The sequence below is a fragment of the Chelonia mydas genome, chromosome 6 (genome assembly GCF_015237465.2).
Source record: "Chelonia mydas isolate rCheMyd1 chromosome 6, rCheMyd1.pri.v2, whole genome shotgun sequence".
Taxonomy (NCBI): domain Eukaryota; kingdom Metazoa; phylum Chordata; order Testudines; family Cheloniidae; genus Chelonia; species Chelonia mydas.
The window spans coordinates 109,433,230-109,454,228 of NC_051246.2; the positions used below are offsets into that span (position 1 = coordinate 109,433,230).

General features: G+C 40.2%; 1 protein-coding gene across 4 annotated transcripts in view; it reads left to right on the forward strand.

The window, feature by feature from the left end:
* Nucleotides 1-20,999, forward strand: part of EVL (Enah/Vasp-like) — a 213,145-nt gene that overhangs the window by 12,119 nt on the left and 180,027 nt on the right. Inside the window, exon 1 of one of the 4 annotated variants that reach the window (XM_037900940.2) lies at nucleotides 15,357-15,600. The exons of 2 other annotated variants lie outside the window; for them this stretch is intronic. In XM_037900940.2, the coding sequence (XP_037756868.1) occupies nucleotides 15,578-15,600 (23 nt within the window). In that variant the 5' untranslated portion in view covers nucleotides 15,357-15,577. Of the gene's footprint in view, nucleotides 1-15,356; nucleotides 15,601-20,999 lie in introns of those variants that run through there. One more of the 4 variants, XM_037900938.2, reaches the window with a different exon arrangement.

Consider the following 20,999-nt stretch of genomic DNA (forward strand, 5'->3'; position numbering starts at 1 on the left):
CACACTGACTCTCTTAAGATACTAAAAGGGCAAAAGCCAAAGGGATTGGATTTCTCCCAATTAATGGTCTTCCAGCCTAACCACAGAAAGTCAGTGCTTCTCTGAATGATATGGGAGGGTACAGAGGACCATTTTCTGACCTTACACCCTATGAAATCCCATCGACTTCAGGATGTAAGTCAGAGCAAAACTTGACCCATTGTCTCTGAATTTGGTGGAGTGACACACCAGTAATTTCAAAGAAGGCAGTTAAGTAGCTGAGGACCCTGTCTCGTTCTTGTCAAAAGTTTAAACTTTGTTTTTGATTTAATTAAAAGTTCAGATCTAAACTTTACAATTTCCATCCACCCAATGTAAATAAGATTTGCTTGTTTTTCTGTCCTGAGCTGATAAACAAAAACTAATGGCAGAATTGTATAACCAAACGTAATTACACGTCTGTGCTGGAAACAGAAAAATAAAATCCAACAATCCATTGTTTTAAAATTATATAGTGTGAAAGCTTGTGAGCATTACAGAAATAGCACAGGAGAAAGTTTCAGAACTAGACACTGAACTGGAGAAGATGGAAACAAGTTCACAAAGGGAAAAATGCATATTGTGATTTGCCTCAAACGATGAAGCACCTATGTTGAAAGGTCTGCAATATGAATACTATTTTTCGGTTTAGCATCATGCAGTTAGTCAGTCAGTACCTCAAAGTATGAAATCTGTGTTGAATACTGGTTGTGTTACTGATGGATTTTTAACACTGCTTTCATTCTGTAAGGAGGGTACATGGAAAGAATTGTTCTTACTGCTTAGGGCTCAAGGCCTACATCTTCAAAAGGAGCTAGTGATTTTTGGGTAACATCAATTTTTAGATGCCTACTTGAGACACTGTCAGGTTACAGATTGTTTTGAGTAAATAAAATCCTTTGTAACAATTGCTGGAAAGCCACAGATCTTGGCTCCATTCCCAGGCAATGTATTCTGCTGACGTTTCATCAGGTGATGGAAACCTTTCTGCCACTGCTTGTATGGGCACCAGTGAGAAAAGCCAGTCATTGTAGATTCTATATACAAATATGTCCCAAATGCTTTATTGAAACACTCTAGCAGTAAGGTCAAACTCTGGTATGTGTAGTCAATGAATATTTATTTAATTACTAATTTAATTCAGAGGTCAGATTGATTAACCAATATGAAAGGCATCAGATGTATAGACATATACAAGACTTCTAAGCTCAGGTGCTAAAACAATGCCTTCTTTTTTTCTTTTTTTAATTTAATGTATACCCTCCATATCCGCTTGGGCATCTTGTCCATGATATGAGTCTGTTCTTTCAGTCTCCATCTCTTGTTGGCCAAAGTGTGTGGCCATAGATCCAATTTAGGCCTGATCCTGTGAACTTTCTGTGAGCAGAACTTCCATTCACTGCTGTGGTTATTCCTCACATGGGCATGGTATGGGAAGAGCCCAGTCCTGCTAACTCAGAGTGCGAGGATCCTGCTTTGACTATACAAGCAAATGAGAGCAGAAGATTCCCTGAAAAAGCTTATTAGAAATGTCATTAGCTACTAGAGGTCATAGTCCAAATGTGATTCTCTCTTGGAAGCATGGCGTACACCTCCATGTCAGCGAGGTAGGGTTGGAGTGTTGGGTCAAATTTGAATACCCTGAGGCCAGAACGAAGAAATGTGATGGATTTGAATTGCAGTTCGACTCCACAGATGGCACCTGCATAGGAAGGAAGTTTTAGAGATTCATGCCCTAAATATGATGTAGTGCATTTATTTTGTGTCCGTATTTTTGCATGCAGGACAAAATCTCAATGAAATTGAGTACTATAGGACAAACGTGTAAAGTACATTAGGAGGATCCACTTCTGAACTTGCACCACTGAGAATCGGCAGTGATGATATGAAAGTCAGTAGAGTGTAAATAAGGTGAGAATCAGGTGAGAGACTGAATAAATACGAAAAGTGACTTTCACACTTCACTGTAGGAAGCGAATCCTTATGGTTACTTTTTTTTTTTCCCCTATTAAAAACCCTAGACAGGTACATTGCATTTTTGTTGTTTGTTTTGTTTTGTTAACGTGCAGGATGTTTTCAAATATGGATTAGTAATCTGTTAATTTTTAAAATAGACATAAATTCATCCTTTTCTAGAATTTTTTTTCAGTACATCATTATAATGTCCCATTAATATCAGCCAGGATATTACAAATATTGAAAGACTGAGAAATGAAGATTTGCGGTTGCCAGGTCTCTCATTTCTTCAGTAGACTCAAGATGAGTTTTAACAAAGCTAAAAAGCAAGAGGAAAAATCACGTAGATGGGGAATTGGCTGAGCCCATAACCTGAACTCAGCAGAGCACACCGACCCTGAATTAGTGTCCAAACTCTACCCTAGCCTGGGGAATGAATTCTTTTGTATCTCAAAACCACTATCAACAAACGTGGCTGTTCCTGGGGGTTTCTCCAGGATTTCCTTTGTCCTAGTTTCCTGTAGTCCAGTGGTGTCAAATATCTGTCCTGCATGTAGCTCACCTGGGCTACACAGAGTCAATAGAATCTAAGTTTTCATTTGGAAAAAAAATAAAGTTTCTGACCCTCATGGTTGGAAAGATACCCTTCCAAATTTAAAGGCTGTATAACTCAGTGTAGTGATGTCTTCCTCAGTGTGCAGAGAGCCTGAAACAATGGGAGTGTATTGCAGCTAATTGCTGTCCCAGACCTATAGGCAACAAAATATAAGACAGCAGGGACTCCGGGTACCATATTGGTTCCAGACAATCCCAAACCTGTCACCTACAGAAATAATTGTGACTGAAAATTGGAAAAGGTTCAGAGAAGAACTACAAGAATGATTCAAGGTCTGGAAAACATGCCTTATAATGAGAGCTCAATCTGTTTATCTAAACAATGGCTACATTTAGAGTACTAAACTGTACCGATATAAGCACTTATATCAACACATGCTAGAGATCCATGCTAAGGCATTGTGCTATTTGAACTATATCCGTTTCTAACAGATCTAATTAAAACCGTGTAAGCCAAGCCAAAGAGAAGGTTTAGAGGTGACTTCATGGTCCATAAGTATCTATACAGGAAGATGATGTCTGATACTGAAGGGTTTTTCTGTCTAACAGAAAAACGTGTAACCAGATCCAATGTCTGGAAGTTGAAGCTAGATGAATTCAAACTGGAAATAAAGTGCAATATTTAACCACGAGGGTAGTTAACAATTGAAACACTTTACCAGGGCACGTGGTGGATTCTCCATCACTTGAAATCTTTAAAACAAGACTGGATAGTTTTCTAAAAGATATGAACTAGTTCAGACACGAGTTATGGGCTTGATGCAGGAATTACTGAGTGAAATTCTATATTCCCTGTTGTGCAGGAGGTCAGACCAGGTAGATGAACATAATGATTCCTTCTGCCCTTTTAAAATCAATGCATCAATTAATAATTCTAATTAACTTAGTTTAATATATTTAATGAATTAATGTAATTAATTTACTCTTAGATGTGATTTCCATGCATTACTCATGGCCTGATTCTGTATTGTATTGCTTTCCCTTGATGTATAATCCCTAGCCATGGAATTTAAGTGCGTATACCGTCTGACTAGCCACCAGCAGCACTCTTTTGGTCCACTCCACCCAATACCATAGGCTCCCTTACCTAGTTTTCATGTTGCTTTTCCTACCTTTTCCCCTTTAACTTCCTTTTATCCTCTATGATGAACGGGTGATTTGGCCTTATGTGTACTATATGGATGAGTGCAACAGAAATGCAAAGATAATTCTGAAAATGGCAGAGATTTTTTTCCCCCAAGAGTGGTTACTTATTGAACATGGATAATTTTAAAGTATAAAAATGGAAGAATTTCTAATCAAATAGCACCAAGAAACGCAGTGCCATTTATTTTCCTCTTTAGGATTTTATCAATATTAAGGAAAATTGCTATTTAAAAAAAATCATATGTATACATTTTATAAGTAGAACATGCAAATGTGAGAAATTACAGCAAATTTTCTTACAATATTTAATAATATTTTAATAGAAAAATGTTTAAATGATAGAATTAGGATTATATTAATTTTTATCCAAAAGTATCATTTGAAAGACTCAATATGTACAATTGTGGTAATATAAATTGTATGTATGATTTTAGTTGAGGCCTTTACAAATATGAAGAAAATTATAGAAACTTTAGCCTGACCCTGTAAATATTTATGCACATGCATAATTTTAAATGAGTAGTCCAGTTGGCACTACTCACCTGAGTAAAATTGCATATGTGATGAAGTTTTTGCAAGATCAGGGCCATAGACAAGGAGCTTGATTTTGATCTCACACTGGTGTAATTCAGGAGTAAATGAATGGAATCAGTGGAGCTTCACTTTTTTAAAATCAGGGATGAGTCATTTGTTAAAATCAAACTCTGCATATCTTTAAAGTATAGTTATCATAGGTTGTGTGTGACGCTGGGACAGAGTATGTGTTTGTTATGTAGAAAGCAGCTCTGTACTTTTGCATATGAGGGACTTCTCAATAACATCTTAAAGATAAGTTTAAATTGTATTTATAAAAGCAAAATGACACAGCAGTCCTGGTGTTATTAGAGATGGGTGAGCCAATGTTGAGTAAATAAAGAACTTACCTGAAATTTAGCCCAAAATTTAACATGAATCAAAACTCGGATACTAAAATGATGGGGCTTGTAAGCACACAGTGTGAAGATTTTTAAAGGGATTTAGGAGCAGTGTACTTCTAAATCCCTTTGAAAATCTCTCCCTAGAGCAGTGGTATCCAAACTTTTCCTGTTCTGCCCAACCCTTACCAGTAATGAAATCTGCTGAACACCCCCGCCCTCCGACCCCCATTACTACATGGTTGTCTCAGCAGAGGAGCTTGGGCTGAAGTGGGCAGAACTGGGTATACGGGAGGAGCTAGGACTAGAGGCAGAGTTGACCTGGGAGTGGAGAGGGAATGAGGGCAGAGCTGGGCTTGAGGTAGAGCAGGGGGCGGAGTGGGGCTGGGGCTGGAGCTGGGCTGGGTGACGCTCCCTTCCCTCTCCCCATGGGGACTGACACGAGCCCTACTGTATGCCCCCTCAAATGTTCTAGGGAGTTCTAGGGCATGCCCAACAGTTTGGAGACCAGTGCTCTAGAGAGAGGAAATGGTTATCTTTTGGTTTTAATTTTGTATACCTATACACTTCCTGGTATCATCTCGGGCTGGAAAAAATGCCAAAATACTGCATGAAAGGCTGGTTCCAGAAATCTTATGGGACTTCCAGCCCAATTTGATTTGAAACCAGCCTTTGAACTCTGCCCATTTCACCCCTATTGTTATATCAGCAAACCAGACGTTTATAAACAATATGATTCTTCATTAGGTGACGACGATTAGTAAGACTTTGAAAAGATGTACTGTTTAAAGTTATCGCCTTATATGGAGAGTTGCTCCAAACTTGGCTGTCACCAGAGAATATTTTTGGCTCTGGGACAATTTCCTTTACATGGCTCTTCAGTAAAGAATCTCCAGTGTTTGGATAGTGATGGTTAACAAGAGATGGGACTGTTGTATAGGATTATTTTTGTATGAAGAAGAGAGGATGGAATGCAATAAGCAGGTCAAAAATAGAAACAAATTTTGTTTGGCCAGAAATTATATGTATAAATCTTAACTGACTTTTAAAAGTGGCCCGTTTTCAAGGCAGATTTTTTTAGCACGTTGAGTTTTGTAGATCTGTTTGCTCATTGTTTTGTTGTTGAGTGCTTCTAGATTTGTAGCTGCTTAGTGGGATTCTGTAGATGCCACTCTAGAAATATATATGGTCAGATCTCTGTCCCCATCCCAATTCCCACCATTGAAAACTGGCTCCTTGGGAAAAGTTTCAGTGGAGAAGGGGGTGGGAGGAAAAATAAGAGAGGCAACTATAATAGGGCATGTCTTCATTGCACAGTTAACCTGGGTTTTAGCCCCAACATTACTATCATCCACACAGCCAAATCTCTGGTTTGGAGGAGCTGTGGAAGTATGGATTACAACCATATCTGTCCTTCACTGGGCCTAGAACAGTGGTCCCCAAACTGTGGGACGTACCCCTCTCGGGGGCTTCAGAGAAATGTGCAGGGGGGCATGATGAGGCATGGGCCAGACCCCACGGTGGGCCGGGAGTGAGTGCCACCAATCCTGCTCTGCCCCCAGCTCTGTTCCAGCCCTGCCTGCAGTCGAGGCCCCAGCCTTGTATGCTGACCGCTGTCCCACTCCTGGCCCCGGCTCCCGAGGTGGGGCAAGGGGCTCGGACAGATTACATTACAGGTAAGAGACGGCGTGTCATAAACATACAGCTAAGGGGGTCATAAACTTACAGTTGGGGATTGGTCCTGCTTTGAGCAGGGGGTTGGACTAGATGACCTCCTGAGGTCCCTTCCAACCCTGATATTCTATGATTCTATGATAAGGGTAGCATAAAATTCCTCCTTTACCTGTAAGGGATTAAGAAGCTCAGATAACTTGGTTGGCACCTGACCAAAAGGACCAATAAGGAAAGAAGATACTTTCAAATCTGGGGGGGAGGTTTGTTTGTGCTCTCTTTGTTGTGCTCTCTCGGGACAGAGAGTGAGACCAGGCAGGAAAAAAAATCTCCTAAAACCCTAGCTGAAATAAGCATCTAAGATTACAAAAATTGTAAGTAAAGCAAGGAAATGCGTTAGATTATCTTTTGTTTTAGCTTGTGAATTTTCCCTATGCTAAGAGGGAGGTTTATTCCTGTTTTTGGAACTTTGAAGTTGAGCCTAGAGGGGAATCCTCTATGTTTTAGATCTTATTACCCTGTAAAATTACCTTCCATCCTGATTTTACAGAGGTGCTTCTTTTACCTTTTTTCTTTATAATAAAGTTCTTCTTTTAAGAACCTGATTGATTTTAGTGTCCTAAAGATAAAGGGTCTGGTCTGTACTTTAATAAAGGCAATTGGTTAGTATATTATTCTCAAGCCTCCCCAGGAAAGGGGGTGAAGAGACTTGGGGGAATATATGGGGGAAACAGGGACTCCAAGTGGCCCTTTCCCCTGGATGTTTGTCTAAATCACTAGGTGGTGGCAGCAATACTGTCCAAGGACAAAGAAAGGATTTGTGCCTTGGGGAAGTTTTAACATAAGCTGGTAGAAATAAGTTTAGGGGGTCTTTCATGCGGGTCCCCACATCTGTACCCCAGAGTTCAGAGTGGGGAGGGAACCCTGACAGGGCGTGGCATAAAAAGTTTGGGGACCACTGGCCTAGAACCAGCTCGCTTTGCAGTGAGCATGCAGGCTAAATCATTCAAGTGCTGACAGTCCATCAATGCCTTCCCACAATTCCCTGCCCCCCCCCCCAAGTTATCCCGCAAATGACTGGGCAAGAATCTTAGAGCGTCTCAGTACAAAGAATTAGGGGAGATGCCCCCAGACACACATGAGTGCATGCAGAAACAGTGAGGATTCAGTAACTTCGGTAGGGCTTTGCCACAGGAATGCTTGCTAGGGAACACTGATCTAGGCTAATCCAGGTGTTCAGACCCAGGTGCTGATCACCCAGCTTAATTGCACAGTGAAGAGACAGCCTTAGAGGCCTGTAGCAGGCTAGAGAGCGTGATAGGAATGGAAGGACTGAGAGAGGAGCGTGGTGAGTGTGAGAGAGGACGATGGCATTAGCAGCAGCATTTTAGAGTGACTTGAGTAGAGATAGTTGAGAAACAGTGAGGCTAGACTAATCTGAGTGCAGAGCTCCCTGGCCATTTCCTCTCCCACCCCTAGCATGCCCTCATGCTGGATGGTGCCCAAGACAAAGGGGGCCTGTGCTGCCCCATACATGGCAAAATTCTCTAGTGGCTTATTGTACCCTCTCTATGCTGCTCCAGGGTGGATAGAAAGTATCCCATTGTACTATGCCAACAGGGAGACCCTTGAGGTGTTCCAGGCAGATTGCTTAGGAAGTCTAGTTTAAGTGATGGAGATGACATGGTCAACTTAATGTGGAAAGCATTAGCTGTACTGAGCCTAAGTCATGGTACCGTGTGGAAACCGACTCCACAGCCCCTTACTCAGATGTGAGAGTGCTATACATGGACAATCCCAATAGTAGAACCTCGGTAGATGTGCTTTAGATAGTGTGTGAGAGAATGGTAGCCTGTGGTTGAGAAATGACATCACTGGCAGTTATAGTTACCTGTCTCTGCTGGCTTTAGTCCATCATTCTGCATCATTGACCGTACATTTCTATGGCTACTAAAGCAATTTGTTTGTCATAGGTCTAATGATTGACCCTGGGGTCAGAAAATAAATGAATAACAGCGAAAACATGTGCCAGTGGTACCCAGGGAAAATTGTTACATGTTGGAATGTTACGATACCAGCTCCACTTAGAGCCTCAAAATAGGGCTTACCTGGGACGTAACTGGCACATAGGCTATGTGGTAGAGAAACTTCACCTAACAGATCAAATTGCACTGTCATTTACACCTGTGCAATCTCATTGACAGTAGTGGGATTGCAGTGGTGTAAATGAAAGCAGAATTAGGCCCTCAGAAGATATTACTTTGTAGTTGAAAAGTGAGCTTTTAAGTCTTAATTCTCTATGCTGCATCCTACCATGTCATTAAGGAGTTTACTACTAAATGTTAGGAAGGTTTGTTCTTCTTCCTGTGTTTATTCAGGTAGATGCCAAGGCATACATGGTAATATTTTCACAGGGTAAGACTTACCCGTGTCCTGACAACACGCTTGATAATGACACCAAGATTTAATAGGCATTAATATGCTCAGCTGTGTGTGGGAAGTTGCTTAGTTCATGTTGGCTGCAACTTTTGACTGCAAACACTCCACCATGTAATTAAATGCTTTACAAGATCCTCTGGGCCATTTGGTTACCTGAAAACTACTGCAGATATCCAGAGTATTTTTGGTGCTTTGTGAATATTCTTCTTTGTATTCATATAACAGCATTCAAATATATATATAATATTTATCCACCTTTACATGGCACCTTTTCAACATATGAAAGCCAAAAGGTCCACTGAAATTGCGTGGCTACTGGAGGTATCTATTCATATATTGTTTTAATTTTTGCTGAATATTCATTTGGTGGTGATTATATTGTAATACCAACACACCCTCCTGCCCAAAAAAGCTGGTTTACCTAATTATGGCCAGTTTGAGGGACATTTCCATGGAAAATTGACATCTGTAGTTCATTTTATTTACTCACATAGTGCCTTCCCTGTCTGCTGTTCAGTTTTCAAATAGGTTATTAGGATACTAATCAGAAGAGGTGTAACTACTATAAGATGTTATGGGTGTTTTCTTGTGAATATTGATGTGGTATAATTCTTAATTGCTAGGGCAATTTTTATGCTGTATGAGTCAAATTAAACTTTGTTGTATTAAAAAAGTTGTGGTTTACCATTTTTTATCTAGGAACAAATAATACCTTGACTGCCTTTGATTTCAAATTCATGCTGTCCTGTACCTTTCCTTGGTATGGATTTTATAGTACATAGGCAAAAATCCAGGTCAGGCATATATTTTGAAGGTTTTGATCATATATAGTAGTGTTTCAAACAACGTGTCTGAAAACAGTGAATCTTGTTAATTTTTGGTTAGGCAATAATGTGAATGCATTGGTTTCTGATGAAGTGAGCTGTAGCTCACAAAAGCTTATGCTCAGATAAATGTGTTAGTCTCTAAGGTGCCACAAGTACTCCTTTTCTTTTTGTGGCTACAGACTAACACGGCTGCTACTCTGAAACCTCTCATTACTTTTGACCTTCAGAGCAAGTGCTTTTTCTCTATTACTGTTTTGCCATGTCTTGTCTATTTAAACTGTTGGCTCTTTGGGACAGGAACCATGTCTGCTATATATTTATACAGCACCCAACACAATGGGGCTCCAAAACCCAACTAGGTTCTTTGAGCATAACCCCAATGAAAATGATAAAGAATGTAATTTTGTAATCAACTTTGTTTTAATTGATTGATTAATTAGAATTGAATCAGTTCTGTGTTATTGCAGAATCTGATACTACTTAAACCCAGTGGTTAGAAAGACATTAGGAATTGTGTCCACTCTACCTGGTCTCCCCACCCTCCTTGAAGTATTAAAGCAAAGCAAATGGTTGTGTTAGAAGCATTTCCGTTTCAATGCTGTGATGAGTTGCTGCTGTGTGCTCATCAGCACCTTGGATCCTGTACAGAGCATCTATTAAAGAAAATGGGTGTGCTGTCTAAGCAGCAAGACTGGCCGCAGAGGAGCACAAGTTTGGGACTGATCTCAGGACGTCCACTCCCCTGGTCATCCCTAGGCACTAGATGGATTGCAGGGAGTGAAGCAGCTGATGTTCAGACAAAATCAGAGAGGGGTGAGGGCAGGTTTTTGTTGTGCAAATGTCCCTGATCTGGCATACTTTTAAAGCGTCATCAGAAGTGCCTGCATGGGACAGGCAAGCTGGAGGAAGGGGAAACATGCTCATTAATGCATTACTGCTACGCTAGCTTTTTCACAAACCAATTGTATTTACATTGGATATTAACAGTATTAAAGAGTATGTGGGGGGGGGGGAAATCTGTTGCCAGACATACTCATGCAACCCCTCCTGGGGTTGTGCAGGTGATGGAATTGGGTCCTGTGTGTTTGTAACCTTTTGCCATCAGAGTATTTTTCTCCCCACACACAGATTCAAGCTTCTTTTGCCAGAATAATCTCCATGCTGGTCAAAATAAATACCACAGAATGAAGGAAGTGAGGAATTTCTCAGTCAAGAGAGTTATTGAAATGAACAAGAATAGTTTTCTTGTCTCATCACACCATGTCACTATCTCATGACAAAACATGTTATAAGTACTATAGCTGAAAATGGAACATGTGATTCATTTTTTTTTTTTCTACTTCAGTATCTGGAGGTTTGATGATTGCCAGTGATATTAGTACCATGCTGTTGCGTCAATACTGTCACCACAGATGCCGTAAATGCCATTGTTCACTAAAGTCTCTTGGGCTATTGGAATTGTTTCAGGGATTCTCCCAATACTAGAATAATCTAAGGTAACCTTTCCCTCCCCCACTCCACTAGACACTTTCAAATCTTATTTTGCTAAACCCAACAAAGACCACTGAATTCAAAGAAAACTCTACTGAAGGAGATATTTAAGCAATATCCTTGGCTGCTGTCTATGACCTACCACTGTGCAGAAAAGATAGGGCTGATCAAATGTATCCATACTGCTCAATGTGCTGCCTTGTCTTTATTTTCCTTCTCCATTTCCACTCTGTTTTTGCCTCCTCTCCAACTGAAATTAATGCTGGATCATTCCATTGAGTTCCTTTTTCAAAGAGGTCAAATCCACATCACCAAAATTATAACACAGTCCAATGACAAATGCAAACATAGTGAACGTCTTTCCACTTGTCAAGGTAAACAAGCACTTTATTCAAATGTTTCAATCTTGTGTGATCAGATGGTACCATTGAGCATCTGGATGGATAAGGCATCACTGGAAACTGGAGTCAACAGAGTGAGTGCTGGACAGACAGAGAGAGTGCATGCTCTTACACTAAATGAAACTGAACTCTGTGTAGAGCAGAGGTGGGCAAACTACGGCCCGCATGCCACATCCAACCCACAGGACCATCCTGCCGGGCCCCTGAGCTCCCGGCCGGGGAGGCTAGCCCCCGGCCCCTCCCCCCGCTGTCCCCCCTCCCCCGCAGCCTCAGCATGCCGCACCGCCAGTGCTCTGGCCCACCGCTCCTGCCAGGCAGCACGGTGGCGTGACTGGCTCTGGCATGGTAAGGGGGCAGGGAGCGGGGGTCCCGGCTCCCAGTCAGGGGACTGGGAGCAGGGGATGGTTGGGTGAGGTGGAGGTTCTGGGGGGGGCGGTCAGGAAACGGGAATTGGGGGGGCTGGATAGGCATGGGAGTCCTGGGGGGCCTGTTAGGGGGTGGGGGTGTGGATGCGGTCGGGGCAGTCAGGGGACAGGGAGTAGGGGGGGTTGGATGGGTGAGGAGTTCTGAGGGGGGCAGTCAGGGGACGGGAAGTGGGAGGGGGCGGATAGGGGGCGGGGGCCAGGCTGTTTAAGGAGGCACAGCCTTCCCTACCCGGCCCCGCATATAGTTTTGCAATCCCGATGTGGCCCTCGGGCCAAAAAGATTGCCTACCACTGGTGTAGAGGGTTAACATAAGGCCTACATACAACTTGAGTCCCATTTAAGCACTGGGGGAGAAGTTCACCCACAGCCTCTGGCAACATGCCTCAGCCCTGTTCTGGATTGTCATATTTCAAAGCCCCTTCAGTCATTTTCTCCTCTGCTAAGATTTCTAACAGGGATGACCATTTTTGTCACATGGACACCTGTCTAGTAGGAACTAGACTGAAACCACCAACTCATTTTATATAAGCCACTGAACTGCTGTCAAATGGTAATAAATTATAGTAACTAGCACGGCTTTAACCTGGGTCAGATTGGAAGGTGGAAACTGAAAGGCTGGATTTTCCGTTACTTTACTCTCCAGTTGCTGACATACACTTATGTTCTAGTTTATATGTTTCTGTTCCATAACATAATAGCAATTTTTGGTGCAACGTGGGTCTTTTTCCCCAAGTGATTGAGCTGGGTATCCAAGCAGAGAATGAATGACCTTGTCATTGAGCGATTCTTTGTCTTTTGCTGATTCTGATGTACAGGACTTTAATTGTCTCCTTTTTGACACATTAAAGCCAGTGTTAAATGCCCGTACTCAGTATGTGAGAAGTTGCAGTGCTTGCTTCTTTATTCCATCTTTATGACGTGCTACATGATTTTGCACGGTCTTCCAATTTAACTAGAAGGTCTCTGGCAGGAATATTCCATTCAGGTTTAAAATGCTCTATGACGATGATGGCAGTAGATCAATAAGCCTCTGGCATTTCTTTGCCCCCTTATGTCTGCACTAGACACTTAAGTCATACAAGATTTCCTGACAGAACTTATGCTGATCTTCATTCATGTGGACACTGTGACATCATGCTCTAGATTGTCCAATCTAGTGGGAGTCTTAATTAATTTAATGTCAAGAAATTACACCATTAATTTCCTTGTAGGCTGAGAACCATGCTTGAGCGGTATGTGACACTACAAGCCACTGAGAAAACACTGGATAAAAATTAAGTTTTAAAAGTTATCTCAATAAGAACTTTCAGCAATTGACCTTTACTAAATATAAAAGCTTTCTGGAGCGTGTTTACCTTTTTTGAGACTTTCTCCAGCCTTCACAGAGTGGCCATTGATGAGGGTGTCAGGGCTTGAACAGTAGACTGTTTCTTTAGCTCCTAAGGAGTTGCAACAATCAGAAAGCATGGCAGTGATTTAGTGAATTCAAATGCAAGGTGAATGGATTTGTTTTTAAACAGTATTTTATTAATATAATATTTTAAAGCTGGCATTAGAAATCCCAGTGTTGCACACAGAGGCCAACACTGTGGGAGCTTAGCCACAGTCTTCAGATCAGGGTTGGGCCAAAAGGAGGGTAGAAGAGAGTGCTTCACATTTTCGTCCCTCATCACTGTGGGATCTCCAGTCTTAATCCTGACTTTCAAGGTGAAATCCTGGTCTTAGTGAAGTCAGTGGCAAAACTTCCGTTAACTTCACTGGGGTCAGGATTTCACCCTCAGTGTCTAGGAATCTCATATACTTTCACTGGACCCTACCATGAAGAAGCAAGGTGGTTTTCTGATGTCTTTGTTCCCCTTTCCTCTGATAACGTGGAGCTCTTCTTTTTTTCTAAGTAGGATACTCAGAAACACCTACTTTTCATTTCACCTCTGCATCTTAATGTTTATTTTTGAGGATAAGAAATACTTTGATGGCCAAATTCACCCTTCATTTACATCAGACATCAGATGGTGAAACCAAGGGCAAAATTTGGCCAGGTATGTTTTTCTGTTACTACAATATACATTTATTCCCGTTTTAATAACTTATTCCCTTTTAAACAAATGAGGCAATGCAAACAAAATCCAGCGTCCTTTCTGTGCAAAAAATGCTCTTGCCCCAAATGAACTTAATGCAGATTTTCTATAAGTCTCCAGTGTCATTTCTTTCTCTTGTCTTTTCCTCTCTGCTCTCAAGAACGCTTCCCGGGTTCAGAGTTAGGATTGTTGGAATCCTCAGTGAAACGTCCTTGAGAACAAGGTGCATGCTTTACCTAAACAAATAGCTATTTTAGGGCCTGATCCTGCATTTCTTGCATACCCAAAATGCCCATTGAGGCTTGATGTTCAGGGAACACAGACTTCTATGGATTTCTCTCTCTCTCTCGTTTTTTTTCTGCCATGTTTATAAAACACAAGGTCTCTAAAGCCTCTCCAGATTGTTTCGGAAGAACATATGCTTTGCCTTTTGAAGTATTCTAGGAATGTTGCTCTGGTGTCTGTCTTACTCCAGCATCCTGATGTTTGTTTCCTTATCTACATACAGTACATGTAACTTTTGGCCTTTGTAACCTGAGCTTGAGATATCTTCTGTTTTGTTGTGATTCTTGTCATATACCACTTATGCTTTGGCAACTTCCTACCCTTGTGCTGTTTGAGCCACATTTTAATCATGAGGCATGCAAGGAAACCCGTTTTATTCACATTTTAAAGAAGCTTCCCATTTGGTTGAACCCCTGTCTCCTTTGCCATAGAACTTTTCATGTTGCTTCGGAGATTGCATTGCTCTGTTGCTAGGCAGCTGAAGCATCTTCAGTTACATGCCACAATTTGTGAAATTCTTCAGTTATCTCATTGTTATTTTCTTTCTTTTTATTTGGAAATGTGGCTATTTGGCTTTCATCCTTCTTCATTCAGTTGCACTGATGTGATTTATTAGCATTAACCCCCTGAATTCCTAAGAGCCACATGTATTGGGGCAGATTGAAAGTGATAGCAAAGAAATGGGGAGTTAAATTGGTCAGGATTAATCTACAGTAGGTGATGATTTCTTGTCGCTAAACTACTTTAATGTGTTTTGGCTTCCATGGAAGGGGTGGATCGTAGTTGTAATCTGTTGCAACATTGACAGTTCATGTGAATAAAAACACTACATGATATTAAAGTATCAGTGCAAGGTAAGAGAGTCTGTTTAGATAGGCCTAATTAATCTATCAGTTTGTAACAGTAATACCATATTTCTGGTCTGTTTCCTCCTTCTCCTCTATTTGAATTTATTTTTGATGTAAAATATGAACCATAATTTAACCATTGAGTTTGTCATGTAAAGTATTTGGCTTATTTGGCTTGAATAATAAAGATATCCGCCTTTTATTCTTGGAGTATACTGCATTAATCAGACTTGCTGGAATGATCACATGGTACTCTATGCCTTTCCCTGTTAGCTGCTGCTTGTCAGCAGCTGGCTGAGCTGTAGGCTGCAGGCCAGTATCTGCATACCCTTTCTCTTCAGAGTATTTCAAATATACTGCTTCTTAATTATGCATTTTGCTGCAGTTTGACAAACTAAATGGTTCTCCTGCATGTTAAGAAGATTATTTTAAATTTCAGAGAATTTGTCTAGTTACTAGGCCATGTATGCATTTGAAGAATTCAGGTAGGCTCTCTATTTTATACATCAGTGTGCTTGGTTTTTGTTCTCACAAGGTTTTTGCTGTGTAATGTCAGACGGCTCCATAGTTAGTTCTCCAAAATGTAAATCTTTCTTGCATTTTAAAATCTCTACCCTGTGTATTGGGAGAAGTGTGAAGAAGAATGAGCTGCAGGTAAATGATAGCTAACTGCATGACGGAGAGTAAAACTGGATAATTGATTATATCTTGCAGCTTCTGGCTACATGACTATAAAATGTGTGCAAGTACAGTATAGAGTTATAAAACAGAAAGTGTTCTGCTGAAAAGGGTCTTTGCTATTTTTGGTTCCTGAGACCTGACAGATGCTTCTTCTCTAAAGAATACGGATTATGATAATTAAGGGAAAAATATTGATGCTTAGATCATAGCTAGGATTAGATTTTTGTGCTGCAGCACAGTCTACATGCCTGTTTTTCATAATCCTGTAGCTGTAGAATTTCATATGATATTTCTAAATGTGATTCATATGGTTAGATTGGGGTTGGGTTGGGTTTTTGTTTGCAAACATTTGAACAGCTGTGCTTGTTAAAGTACAAAATTAGCATATTTTTATTTAATATTAGTGCTGCTCAATACTGGGTCCCCCCCAATATAACACTCTCCCTATGCAGCTTCAAGATCTATTTAAACCATAACAGGTTTTTGAAGATAGCTGAAACAAAATGAATAGACATTCTAACACGATTGATGTTTTCACCTGCATTGAAACTGTACTCTATGAAAATTTCTGATCTTCAGGGGGTCTTTCACTTTGTTTTAGGTTTATTCACTGTTTCTTGTAGGTCACACTATAATATTGGCCAGATAAAAATGGTGATAGTATTATGACAACATCGGGGTAATCTCTTGGTATATTTTCTGTTCTCTATGCCTTTGCTATAATATAATATAATGAAAAAATCCCTTTGATTTATTTAGAGGTAGAAAAAGATGGTTTAAGTATGTAACTGGACGTGAAGGAGATTGGCTTTGCATTCACAATACACATTCAGTACCTGATTATTTTTTCTATTAAACTTTTTTAACGTCAGACAAAATATTGATTCCATTTTGTTAATCTGTGCTTTGCCAGATGACGTACGTGTGTGTGAGTACACATCTTGATGCTGACAAGTAGTAGAAATGAGCAACTGGAAAAAATAATAATTAAAAAAACACCATATGTCTAGAATCTAGCCATAAATGATGAAGAAATACAGGCTAACAGGGACTAGAACTTCTACTGCTTATGAAATGCTGTAGGATACTGCCTCAGTGAAAAGATTTTACTGGAACACTTTGTGATGCTGTGTAACTGCAGTTGTCATAGGATTGTCAAGAGATGCTCACAAATCTTGATTTAGCCAATTGTTGGCAGTAAGTTAAATTGCAAACAGGCACACAGTCTACTATGTCATTATTTGATTTAGTAGTTCTTTATATTGCACCCAAGTGTTTAAAACATATTATTAATACAGGATTGGCCTAGTTCAGTATTTAGATGGAGCACCTATGCCTATAAGATATGGAGTTGATGATTCAGTAGGTGGTGCTGTTCCCTGAATTAAAGACTCAACATGGTGTTAAAGGCACTGTGCTGTGGGAGGTGCCATCTTTTTGGATAAAATATAGAACTGAAGTCATGGTCACTTGTGCTCACTCAGGGCCTGACTTCTGTTAACAAAGTAGGTGCTCTCTTGCATGTGCTCATGTACAAAAACATACATCCAGTTTAAATCTTGGATTTGTCTACAGATCGGTGTCTGTCTAGCCAAGTGTGAGCAAAGCTTCCATTTGTGCATGCATATACAATTGAGCACATGCAAAATAGGTTTTCATTTGTGCACGTGCAAGTTTACACCTACTTTCTGACTAGATATTGGCCCTAAGGAACCCAAAAAAATCTCTAAGAAAGAGGTGCACAGCCATGGTGTCTTGGACAAATTCCAGATACTGCAGAGTGATTGCGTTCTGTCTACCCAAGTTTCCCCTGGAGTTTCAATTTGCTGTAGTGACCTTCACTTCCTGGCGAATGGTTGGGTAGTGCTGGGTACTCTTAAACAGCTGCTGGACTTCTCTGCAGAAGCATCTCACTTCTGGACTGGATGAAGAAAGCAACCCTGGTGTGCTGTTTATAAAACACTTATTTGTAAAGCACTTTGGGATGAAAGGCCCTTGGTAAATATAACCAATGTGGATGAGTGGGTGGATGAGCCAAGAGTTGAACCTCAGAGGAAACAAAGGAGCTAAAGTCCATTGGGAATTTCATAATTCCATGTTCTAGCCAAGGGCAGTTTTTTTCCTGACATTGGGACAGGGCATTACCCCCTAAGCAAACTTTTATTTCTTTTTAACTGAGGGTTACAGAAACTTACACAGCCAGGTCATCAGTTTGTGAAGTCATTGGACCTTTACCTCCTGACATCAGCTGAGGATCTGGTCCCTTGTCTTTACTTTTATAGTCTGCATAGACTCAATAGCCTAACATGCATTTTTTTATACGTGAAATGAAGTAAATTTTCTCATGAGCTGGATTTTCTCAACCTCTCACTGATCTCCCCACCTCACTGTGATAGGTTGTTGTGGATAATGTTAAGAGAAGATTGCTGTGCTTTTTGCCAAGAATGTACTGTACTTTTGTTATGTCCAATCTAGATCAGTCTTTGTAGCAACAGAAAGCTTTGTTAAACCGAGTGTAGATTTTCCTCTTGTTGCCTTAGGTATATTAGCCTGGGGTATTACTTGGCATACTCCCCAATGAACTAGTGTCTGTCTGTTTCTAATGCACCTTCACCATCACATCTGGGAACTTTCTAGTCCCCTATGCACTGAGTAAAACTAGTAACAATACAAAAAAGGGACATTTTAGTCTCTTCAAAGTCAACCGTTTGTGAATACGGCAAGTACAGTTGTTTTTCAAAAATTGATATAATGCATTTCAAAACAGAAATAGACTATTTATATTTTGTGTGCATATAGCACCTCTGATCTGAGGATCTCAAAGTGCTCAGGAATATTAATAAAGCCTTATAATAACTCTCTGAAGAAGATATTATGATGCCACTTCTATAGATGGGTAAACTGAGGCACAGAGTGATTAAGTGACTTGCAGAAGGCTACACTCGTGAGTTTTGTTGCACATTTGGAATAGAACCCAGGAGTCCTGATTCCTTGCCTTCTGCTTTAACCACTGCCAAATAAAAAATATAAATACCTCAAAATAGAAAAAAATTAATCATTCTGAGTACTGTATGACTAAAGCAAATTCCAGTGGTAAATAATCCTAGATTTACTTGTTGGCTGCAGTTTTTCCCATCCTATTACCAGCATTTCAGGTACCTCCGGTTGGGAGCTCCACTGGGATAAGTTTAATAAAGAATAAATAAAAGAAAGTTGTTTGTCTGTCTTCCATCCTACTCCATGAAAATGGAAATGATATTGAAATTTGAAGTGGAGGCAGATAGATACATCTTCAGAAAGGAATAGCAGAAAGATCTCCAGACCAGATAAAGCCAAGTGCTCTAGGTGGATGAGGGCCTAACTTTCCAAAAATGACTAATTACTGTGGATGCATCAATTTTTGGGTGGGGCATCTTACAGGGGCCTAATTTTCAGAAATACTGAACAATCATCTTTTGAAAATCAGGCCCCCTTTTAAGGTGTCTTAAATTAGGCCCCAAATTTAGGAGTACTAAAATCCTGTAGTTACTTTTGAAAAGTTAGATCCTAACCTTTTTCTTGCTAGAGAAAATGACAATATTAATGATCAAGGGAGAGGAAAGGAGAAGTTCAAGGAACATTTCAGCCTTTGCAAGAATGTAGTTTTTGTGAGTGGCACTGGTATTATAATTGTTAGGGAAAGCCAAAGCTACTTATTGTTCTGAATCTAAGGGATTGTGACTTCACAGGTAAGATGAAGTGACTAGTGAAAAAAATTTACAAAGTGGGGTAGTTATTCTTTTCTGACAAGAAGAGAAGGAAGTTTAGGGAGTTAACGAAGTAAAGCTGCTTAGGTTAAATGGTGTTAAAACAGAAGAGGCAGGGGAGAATGTTTAAAAAAGGGTGTCAAGGGTTTTGCAGATTCAGATGCTATTCTTGGGCAGCATTTGGCAGACAGTGTCTCAAAAAACTGATGTAACCTGCAGCACTGAATTTACTGCAGTTGCAGCATCATGAACAAAACATTTGTGAGATATTTAACCAATAGCAATTAAGAATTTTTGCAAGCAGGAGTTTAAAATTGACATTTCAATGTCAGTGGACCAAATCCAGTTATAGTTGAGATGGTGCTTTCGTTCAGAGTCTTTAGTGGCTTAAACCTTCCAACAGACCAACCAGTGCCCTTCTTTTTATTCCTTCTTTACAAATAGGGAAATTTAAAATAAAAAACTGGCATAAATGTAATGTCCAGGTTGAAGATTTTAATTGCACACCAGAGTCAGAAAATCCAGTTATAATTCCCATAGCAAATATAACTCTGCCTGAGGAGATGCATAATGTGGCAGTAAGAGAAAATGGTTCATGGGCACAAACAGGTCAACTTATGGTTGCTGTGAGAACCATTCCACTGACACTCTTGCATCTTGTGAGATTAAAATCTCAATTTTAATGTTATGACTAATTTAAGGCCAAATTCTGTGGGCTTTCCAGAAGCAAATCGTAAGCGAAACAAGTTTCTTTACATTTATGGGAGATAATGCTGCCCACTTCTTAATTACAATGTCGCCTGAAAGTTAGAACAGGCATTCGCATGGCACTGTTGTAGCTGGTGTTGCAAGATATTTATGTGCCACATGCACTAAAGATTTATATGAATTTTGCTTGAATAAGGCCCACAAAATGTGGCCGTTCAGTGTTTTGTATTTAATTATGTGAATGTTGAAATCACATTTAAAAATATGAAAAACCCTTCTTTTGGACAGCCAGTAAAGTTATTCAGGCATGCTACCAACCTATAACTGCTGAGAGAATGTTAATTCCTCATGGGAATGTTAAATTCGCTTCCTCAAACAGCTGATTATTGTATCAATGAAAGTTTTCAGCTACATACATTATATTTTCTCAAGAACTGATACCACAGTTGGCCCCATGTTTCATTGATTTAGAAATTAGATGTTTGACGAAAAGGAGTTGTGTTTTTTCTAAGGAGAAGTAATGTGAGAGAACATCCCTGGAGCACACATGACTCTGAATACACTTGCTGGAGATTAAGATATTCATGGAAATAAAATGTTCCTGCTATGTTGTAATGATTCTCTTAAACTTTATCCCAGTGATAAAGGTCCGAGGGAGTATGCTGGGTAGGGATGTTTTTACTTGGGAGTAAAAAAATTCCTGTGAATGGGATGCATGTAACCTTATCCTAGAGATCGAAATATTAGTA